The sequence below is a fragment of the Monodon monoceros genome, unplaced genomic scaffold (genome assembly GCF_005190385.1).
Source record: "Monodon monoceros isolate NGI ecotype Baffin Bay Population unplaced genomic scaffold, NGI_Narwhal_1 Super_Scaffold_7, whole genome shotgun sequence".
Taxonomy (NCBI): domain Eukaryota; kingdom Metazoa; phylum Chordata; class Mammalia; order Artiodactyla; family Monodontidae; genus Monodon; species Monodon monoceros.
This window is the reverse complement of record NW_021703784.1, coordinates 13,588,841-13,598,679: the sequence shown is the minus strand read 5'-3', so window position 1 is coordinate 13,598,679 and position 9,839 is coordinate 13,588,841. Positions and strand designations below refer to the sequence as shown.

The 9,839-nt window shown below is 37.5% G+C and overlaps 1 protein-coding gene across 7 annotated transcripts in view; it reads right to left on the bottom strand.

Annotated features, from left to right (window-relative positions):
• DDX6 (DEAD-box helicase 6) overlaps positions 1 to 9,839 on the bottom strand; it is a 34,572-nt gene that overhangs the window by 19,026 nt on the left and 5,707 nt on the right. For all 7 annotated transcript variants that reach the window (XM_029207680.1, XM_029207683.1, XM_029207678.1 and 4 more), the window contains exons 3-4: positions 7,869 to 7,932; positions 6,803 to 6,907 (exon numbers count right to left, since the gene is read on the bottom strand). In XM_029207680.1, the coding sequence (XP_029063513.1) occupies positions 6,803 to 6,907; positions 7,869 to 7,932 (169 nt within the window). The remainder of the gene's footprint in view (positions 1 to 6,802; positions 6,908 to 7,868; positions 7,933 to 9,839) is intronic.

The following is a 9,839-nucleotide window of genomic DNA, read 5'->3' as shown; positions in this document are numbered from 1 at the left end:
AAAAAAAAAAAAAAAAAAAAAAAAAAAGAAAAAGGAAGATGTGGTACATATATACAATGGAATATTACTCAGCCATAAAAAGGAACGAAATTGGGTCATTTGTAGAGACACAGATGAACTGAGAGTCATACAGAGTGAAGTCAGAAAGAGAAAAGCAAATGTCATATAATAACGTGTATATATGGAATCTAGAAAATGGTATACATGATCTTATTTGCAAAGCAGAAAGAGATTTGGACGTAGAGAACAAATGTATGGATACAAAGGGGGAAAGGGGTGGGGAGGGAGGGACTGGAATTGACACATATACATTACTGAAACTATGTACAAAATAGACAACTGATGGGAACGTACTGTATAGCACAGGGAACTCTACCTAATGCACTGTGGCAACCAAAATGGGAGGGAAGTCCAAAAGGGAGGGGATACCTGTATGCGTATGGCTGATTCATTTTGTTGTGCAGTGGAGGCTAACAAAACATTGTAAAGCAACCATACTCCAATAAAAATTAATAAAAAAAAGATAAGACTTCTGAATGAAGACAGGGCAGAATTAGATTGGGGGTATCCTAATTCCTATTTGGGGTTTATCTTTTGACTTAAAGGCCATTCACTGACTTCTATTCCTCTACTCTGACAGGACTTATGCTCTACAGAAACTGTTTAAGGACAGGACTTTAACAAAGTAAGCTAGTCTGTAAGTTAAGATGCACTGTATTTCATCTCATATGGTGATCATTATGATTAGCAGTCAGGAGATCCAGTATATCCACACCGTCTCTTACTACTGTTTCCTGGGAAGATTAAGTAATATGAAGCAAGAGAATTCAAGTCCGACTCAGACAGCTTTGAAACCCAAGAGGAAGTCATGGGGAGCAGCCAGGGAGAAGAGGAAGGAGGAAGGAAGCTAAATAATTTTTAAAAACTTACTATGATGGACACTATGCTTAGATACTTAACGTTAATTATATCCTTTCAAGTTAGGTATGTTTTCTTTTACAACTGACAGATGGATCCTCAGACTGTTTTACTGAAGGTCACAAAGCAAGAAATGCTAGAGCCAGGATTTGAACTTCGGTTTGCAAACAGAGAAATCGGCACCTCATATACCAGTAGGTACAATGTACAGCCATTTTGAAAACAGTCTGGCAGTTCCTCAAAAAGTTAAAGAGTTACCATATGAACCAGCAATTCTACTCCTAGGTATATACCCAAGAGAAATGAAAATATCTCCACACAAAAATTCGTGCACCAGTGTTCAAAGGAGCATTATTCATAACAGCTAACAGTGGAAACAACCCTACAACTGAAGAATGGATAAACCAATCTGGTATAGCTATACAGTGGAATATTATTCAACAATAAAAAGGAATGGAGTACTGATACATGCTACAATATGGATGAGCCCTAAAAACACGCTAAGTCAAAAAAGCCAGTCACAAAAGAGCATATATTGTATGATTCCATTTACATGAAATTGTCCAGAATAAGCCAATCCATACAGACAGAAAGTAGATTAGTGGTTGCTTAGAGCTAGGGGAAGATGAAGGGTGATTACTAAAGTTTCTTTTTGGGGTGATGAAAATATTCTAAAATTGACTGTTTTAGTTGTGTGACTGCACAACTGTGAATATACTAAAAAACAATGAACCGTATACTTAAAATGTGTGAATTGTGTGCTGTGTGATTATACCCTAAGGCCACCAAAAACAAAACAACCAAAAACAAAAACAAAACCCACCAAAACCCAAAAAAACAACACAAAAAACAGAAACCTTAACCTTAAACGACCTTAAGGTCTGATTCTGCCACTTTAGCTCTCCAAAGTCCATGTTCCACTGTAAGGTCTAGGGACTGAGCCAGTATGTATTTATTGTGTTTTTATAACCCTACTATCCATCCATTCTCCTTTCTTAGTAGCACCGTAACTTTGAGGAATTACATCCTCCCCACCCCAATGGATAGTCTAGCCAACTTCCTCAGCTGTATGGAGGACAATGACTGAAGCCAGGCCGGGCTGAATGCTCCTTTCTAAGAATTGAAATTGCTATAGTGCATCCTATAACGATTTACAGCTTCCTGAGCCCTTTAGGGCTGCCCTGGTTCTTGGCCAATGTCAAGTGTGTTTCTCCAGACTTCTCCCTAATCTTGTGAATTCCTGATATTCAATAAATTTCCTTTTGCTTAAGTTAACCCAAGTTGGTCTCTGTTGCCTACAACCAAAGAATGGGATACCTTCCAATTTCCTAGTACTGAGAGGCATTTTACAAAAGTATAGTACCTGAAAAGGCTCCAAATTGCCCAGCTAGCTGCTTTTAGAGTAGCTGCTTCTTTTTACTTCCTAGGACTAGTTGAATTTAAGAACCTTAATTTCAGGGGAAAAAAATATGGGTACTGTGGAGGAGGTAAGCAATGGTGACGACATCTACTGCTACCCAGAAAAAAAGGAGACGGAAGATAGTAATTTCAAAAAGAACATCTCCACCTTAAGGAACACACCCCAATTTTACCATAGTAACCAATGAAGACATGCATTTAAAGACTTTGAGAATTTAGGAAAATAATTCTTTTGGCAATAAATCCATGTTAGCAGGAGGAATGAATTATAAAAGAAATAAGAATGCTCTAATTCTTAACTATAAATTTAATAAACAACCAATTAGACTTGGTTAACAAAATAATTTCTCAAAATAATTTGAGATTCCTGACTTGATATGAAATTTGGTTGCCAAAAGAAGGAACTTCCATGTTTCCCTCAATAATGAACTACTTGCCATTCCATCATCTTCTTACCTAAAAAGTCTTCAAAAGTTGTGCCTAAGGTCTGGAAGCAGCAAGAGCTGTCACCAATCATCCCCAAGTTAATGTAAGGTTTCTCAATGTTAAGCAGAATAAGACAGACTCTTAGGTCCTCCAAAGAAGTCTCTACTCCTGTAAAGCTAGGCCTCAGAATGGCATGGTTATGCTACTGGGTACAGCATTCAGACCAAGAACTAGAATCACAGATGGCTGTACCAAAGAAAAATGTGTGGAAGCAATCTGTAGTATATCTGGTTCCAGCCTGTCAGTGTAAAATTGTATCGTCTCAAAAGATTTTAAGTGCCTCATTTTCTAATAATCTTATAGCCAAAGTGCAACTAAGTCAGATCTCTTAAAAAAGATTCAAATGTATATGACACCCATCTGGTCAAGAGGATTTTATATCTGGAGAGAGAAAAAAAAATGCCTGGATCAAACTGTAAAGCTAAGTACTATAAAGACAATAGACACGTTTTAGGAAAAGAAAAAAAAATAACAAAAAAAAAAGTGAGGAAAGAAGGTAGACAAGAAGAATGCCAGTCACGAGGTTGGATTTTACTAGAGGACTTCTAGATTTCTTTTGGTTCTAAAGTCCTAGTATTTATGGTTTGTTACACTGAATGATTCTAAGAAGCATGTTATCTTGTGTTTTCCATGGATCCTCAGGCAAAACAATAGTGCAGGAAAAAGCAATGTGAATGATAGTCTCAGGTATACAGAATAATACTTTACATTCATACTCTGCTTGCTATTTCAAAATACACCTTGGAGCATTGTGGATTCGGTTCTAGATCAGTGCAATCAAGTGAGTCACACAAATTTTTTTGTTTCCCAGTGCATATAAAAGTTATGTTTACACTATGCTATAGTCTATTAAGTGTGCAGCAGTATTGTGTAAAAAAACAATATACACACTTTAATTTAAAAATAATAACCATCATCTGACAACACAGGGTTGCCACAAACCTTCGATATAAAAAAAAAAAAAACAAAACCAGTAAAAACCCAAACGCAGTATCTGCAAAATACAGTAAAGCAAAGCACAGTAAAACGAGATATGCCTGTACACAACCTTCGATCCTCACAATAAAAACCCTGTGAGGGAGATCATTTCTACTTTATAGAAAAAGCTAGATGGTAGACTGGCTAAGTGGCTGGAGAGTTAACTATCTATATGCTATACAAAACTGAGAATGCAAATAACAAAGTGAATTTTAAAATTTAATACAAAGGTGTGAAACAGGAGTCAGCAAGGGTCCATTAAGAATTAACTCTGCCAAATGAACCAATCTCCTTTTTTGATAAAACTACTACATAAAATAAAACCCCATAACATTTATTGGGCATTTGTCACCTATTAGCCACTGCAGTAAGGATACTAACATGAATTACCTCACTTAATCTTTACAACAACCCCATGGTATACACCATTATATCAATTTTATAGGTCAGAAAGCGGAGGCTTCGAGACATTTAAATAATCTCCTTAGAGAGGAGTGGAGTTGGGATTCAACCCGCGCAGCCTCACCGCAAAGACAGTGCTCTAAAACACTTCTCTAGACGAAGTTCGCTTACAGATATCCATTAACCATAATTCCAACAAAGCAATACAACTGAGGGCCTATTTCCTGCCATGCACCTTGCTAAGTACTAGAGATACAAAGTTGAATGATACAGTAGAAAAGTGCCCATAAAATGTTTCACTCCTATAGATAAAATAGATTAACATGAACTATATTATGGAAAAGTAGATTCCTAAATATTTTTGATATCTGCACTCAAATTGCCTGATGAGGTATAACTTTATCTTGATACTTTCTCTAACCACAACAAACTCCTTTCAGTTTGTCCACAAAGGCACACTCTCATCCCCAGGCAATCACCATTCCAGTGTTCCCCACTTGGAACATGGATCACTTCTTCCAGGTTGTTCCATCTTCCCTAGTAGCTACATATATGTGCAATTTCAACTACATATATGTGCCCATTACATTACACTGAAATTACCTGTACAATAAGCTGTCCTTTCCACCAGACTCTGAGTGCAGGAACCCTATTTATCTTGTTCATCATAACACCCTCAGGGTCTAACACTTTCTAGGTCACTTGATACATGTTTGTTCAATGAAAAAGTACTCAATGATGTCACAGAGTTTGTCCTGAGTACAGCTTGGATTCAACAGCTTCAATTTAAAAATGTGAAGACAACAATCACATTTATCAAATCTGTACATGTATGACACATGTTTAGGTCTACAGGCATGTATGTGTATACATACATATATTTCCTTGCTCTTTTCACTGAAAGAGTGCACCTACTCCCCACTAATTGGAATCAGAGTTCCTTGGAGAAATAGCTGATTCTGAGGCTGGGGAAGGGTGGCTCTACAGATAAGCTTGACATCGTGATATACCAAAAAGGAAGTGCTCAAGAAAAACAAAGGGGGAAGGGAAGGGTGAATAGGTGGAGCACGGAGGTCAGTGAAACCACTCTGTATGATACTATAATGGTGGATACATGTCATTATACATATGTTCAAACCCATAGAATCTACAATACCAAGAATGAACCCTAATGCAAACTATGGACTTTGGGTGATAATGTGTCAACACAGGTTCATCAGTTGTAACAAATATTGCTCTTGTGGGGAATGCTGATAATGGGGGAGGCTATGCATGAGTGTGGGCAGGGATTTATGAAATATCTCTTTTGCTCAATTGCTATGAACTTAAAACTGCTTTATAAAATAGTCTATCAAGAGGAAAAAACGAAAGAGGCACATTACAAACACAAAGGAACCAGCCTGAAGGAGCTCACGCTGGCCAAATACGGGACAATTCGAGCACAAAAATACCATTAAAGGGACTTCTCTGGTGGCACAGTGGTTAAGAGTCTGCCTGCCAATGCCGCAGAGCAACTAAGCCCATGAGTCACAACTACTGAGCCTGCGCTCTAGAGCCCGTGTGCCACAACTACGGAAGCCCGTGCGCCTAGAGCCTGTGCTCCGCAACGAGGCCACCACAATGAGAAACCTGTGCACTGCAACGAAAAGTAGCCTCCCCTCACCACAACTAGAGAAAGCCCGTGCACAGCAACGAAGACCCAACACAGCCAAAAATAAAAAATAAATAAATACATTTATATATATAAAAAATACCATTAAAAAAATTCATGAGTCCACACTGATAATATATAGATACATAAGGAGGAGTTAGGGGGAAATTTTTATGAAGAGTAGTATATCTGCATTGCCTTAAAATGCTCCCCAAAGACTGTTTATTAGTTTTAAGGTGGTGGGGGGGAGCAATAATTATACAGTAGAAAAATCAAGACACCACTTTGAAAGGGTAATCAAAATTAAAATCACCCTTGAAGAATAGATGAACACTATACCTCCAAATGTGACTTCTGCAGTATTCTGGCTAAGAATGCATAACTTGAATCTAATCAGATGGAAATATGAGACAAACCCAAAATGGGGAATGTCCTACTGGAGAAAAAAAAAAAAAGGAAGGGGGCCATATTTTTAACATGTCAATGTCATAAAAGACAAAAAAAGAACAGGGACATGCTCACTACTAAAAGAGATGTAACCATTATATGCAATACCTGATCCTAGGATGAATCTTGTATGGAAGAGAAAAAAAATGCTTTAAGACAAAATCTGGGGGCCAGTTAAAAATAAGACTACAAATGACAGATGAGATAGAAATACTGCATTAAAGTTAAATTGACTGAACATAACTGGACTACGATTATTCAAGAGACTATCCCTATGCTTAGGAAATACACACTGAAATATTTAGAAATAAAGCGCCATGATTTTGTAACTTACCATTTAAAGGTTCAGAAAGTGTGTATGCCTGTGTGTACACATATATATATATGTGTGTGTATACAAACTGGAGAGAACTGTTGTTTCACTGTATCATTCCTGCAGATCAGAAAGTGTGTAACGCTTAACTCATAACATTATACATACGATAAAAAGGGAAAACATACCTGAATAGGAGATGGCTTTTCCCAGCCCATTTCAAAAATTCCCATCAGCAACTCCCGTTTCAAACAGTAATCTTCAAACTCATTTCCTTTTGTGGAGGTCACATCCTGGTCAAACAAAAACAAACAACATCAGATGAATGAAGTACAATTGGGTTCCTTTGGTAATTAGCATGCTTAATAAAGTGTTTGCGAGACTAATTCTTTACCCCATTTAAAATATAAATATGCGCAGATTAGTTCTGTCTTGATCTATAGTTCAACTGAAAAATAACCACTCTCTTTAACACACACAAGCCATTTAAAAACTATGTTTTGGGGAAAGACCAGCCACCCTGTGGTCATTTTTCTCTAAGAACTGATGGAATACTGTTATTTCTATATAAGTATCAAACCACAAGATATGAAGTCAAACCCTAGCTCCACCATTCACTGCCTACAAATATCCTAGTCTAAACCAGGGTTTCTCAAGTCCAGCACTATTGACATTTGGGCCAGAAAATTCTTTGCTGTAAGGGGCTGCTCTGTAGCATCCCTTCAGCTGTGATAACCAGCTATTGCTCCAGCTATTGCTAAATGCTTCCTAGGGGACAAAAATTGCCCTTGGTTGAGAACACTGGGCTAAGAGAACTTCTCAACTTCAGTTTTCTCATCCACAAAACGTGGACAATACCTACCCTGAAACTTACTGTGCTGCTGGAAACGAGAATTTTGAGAAAACGCCTTGAAAACCATAAAAGCATTCCACAAAAGAGATAAGATATATATACGTATAAACACGATATTTAATATATAAATTATATATTAAATACTGTATATATAATAATTATTGTATTGTATACTGTATATTAAATATTACATTATATATTGCAATAATGTGTATACATATACATTATTACTAATTCCTCCAAATAGTGGAAATTTTGGGCAACTCGTCATACATGAGTTATACAATTTCAACCACTTCAACTTACTTAAGAGTAAACACAGTGCCTGTTATCATTAAATAACTACTTCACTTTCAGAGTTTCAGGATCATTTTTCCACTTGAATGTTACAACCAACTTACCGAAGTTTTGATTCTTAGATCCTTTGGAGGGAGTTTTAAAGTCTTTTTCCAGTCATCACCAGGTCTAGAGAGAATACAGTAAAATTGAAGTATCAGAATTCACAGCATTAGTATTCTAAAATACAAAGATAATTCATCTCGATTATAATTCTAAAAAGCACACTAAGTTGAACATATTGCCGTTTACTTAAGAATACAGGTAACAAAAGAGATAAACTTTAGAAAAACTGTTTTCTTACAAAGCACAACAATCTAGGGAGAATTTTAAAAAATCAAGAATAGAAGGGAGTAAGGTATCCATCCTCTTAAGAAAAGCAGAGTTGTATACAGTCCAACCATTTTCAAAACTAGTAACCCATATGTTTTGTTTGACCTATATAGTGTGTGTGTGTGTTTTTTGTGGCCTCTCCCGCTGCGGAGCACAGGCTCCGGACGTGTAGGCTCAGCGGCCATGGCTCATGGGGCCCAGCCGCTCCGCGGCATGTGGGATCTTCCCAGACCAGGGCACGAACCCATGTCCCCTGAATCGGCAGGCGGACTCTCAACCACTGCGCCACCAGGGAAGCCCATAGTGTGTGTTTTAAATTAGTGGCCAACATTAAAAAATTAGAGGAGATTTTGTGTAAAAGTCCAGATTCTGGATTTTCTTGAAAAAATCTGGAAGCTTTAGTAACACTGGTTCCAAATTTCTGCATGGCAACAGTTTGATAGAGCTTAGTAAATGGAGTTTAAAATCAAGTGGTTGATGCCTTTTAATAGGGCAAGTACGCTCTAATCTGGCAGTCCCCTATAGGCATCTGAGTTTGTAACTCTTGGTGACTAGTTAAAGCCAAGGAATCTATAAAGTTTCAGACTTGAGTTCAAGCCCTGACTCTTCTACATATTAGTTCTATGACCTTGCAACAGTTACTTTTCTAAACCTCCATTCTCTCATATATAAAATAGGATAAAAATTACATAAAATAATTTCTATAAAGCACTCAGCACAATGCCTGGCAAAAGAAGAACTCGATATTAGCTGTTAGTAAACATCTCTCTTAATCTTTTTTACTGGGGATGCCTGAAACCACGAAAGAAAATAACAAAGAAAACGTAATAAAAAATTTTCTTTTTGGTCAGGTAAAAACTTCAAATAATATAATATCCAAAGCATCTAAGAGAAAAAAGACTGTCAATAAAGCAGACAATGCTTTCAACTGTGCCTTTAAAATAAATAAGCTTTCACTGATTTAACTGTAACAACTCATATAATTAAAGCACCTCAAACATCTCAAGAGTCTTGATTTAGAAAGATAAGCACATTATTTTACTTAAAGCTAGGTCCCACATAATCCAAGATACTGTAACACAGGCAACTATTTGCTACCAATCCAAGGGTACTAAAGCCTTTCACCCCAGTCTATACCATAGCAAAGTTTGGTATAAACAAAAATGTCAACTGAACATCCTAGTAAGCCAGCTTGCCACATTGCCAAATTCACTAAATCGTGGATAAAAATGCAGGAAGATACAACGCAAAATCTGCCTACAAAAAAAATTTATAATCTTAGGAGGTTAAAAAAAATTTTTAACGAGAAAACAAGTGATAGAGATAGGTATTAGAAGAGCTCTGAGCCATGGGATCTAGAAGTCTTCATAGAAGAGATGACATTTAAACTGAGATTTAAAGATCCACAGAATTGAAAAAAAACCATTAATCCTAGGAAAAGCAAAAAAAAGGTAAAATCCACTGTTGTCTCAAATCTGATTTCAAGTAGAAAATACTCTCAAAATGAAATGAGGGCTTCCCTGGTGGCGCAGTGGTTGAGAGTCCGCCTGCCGATGCAGGGGACACGGGTTCGTGCCCCGGTCCGGGAAGATCCCACATGCCGCGGAGCAGCTAGGGCTGTGAACCATGGCCGCTGAGCCTGCGCGTCCGGAGCCTATGCTCCGCAACGGGAGAGGCCACAACAGTGAGAGGCCCGTGTACCA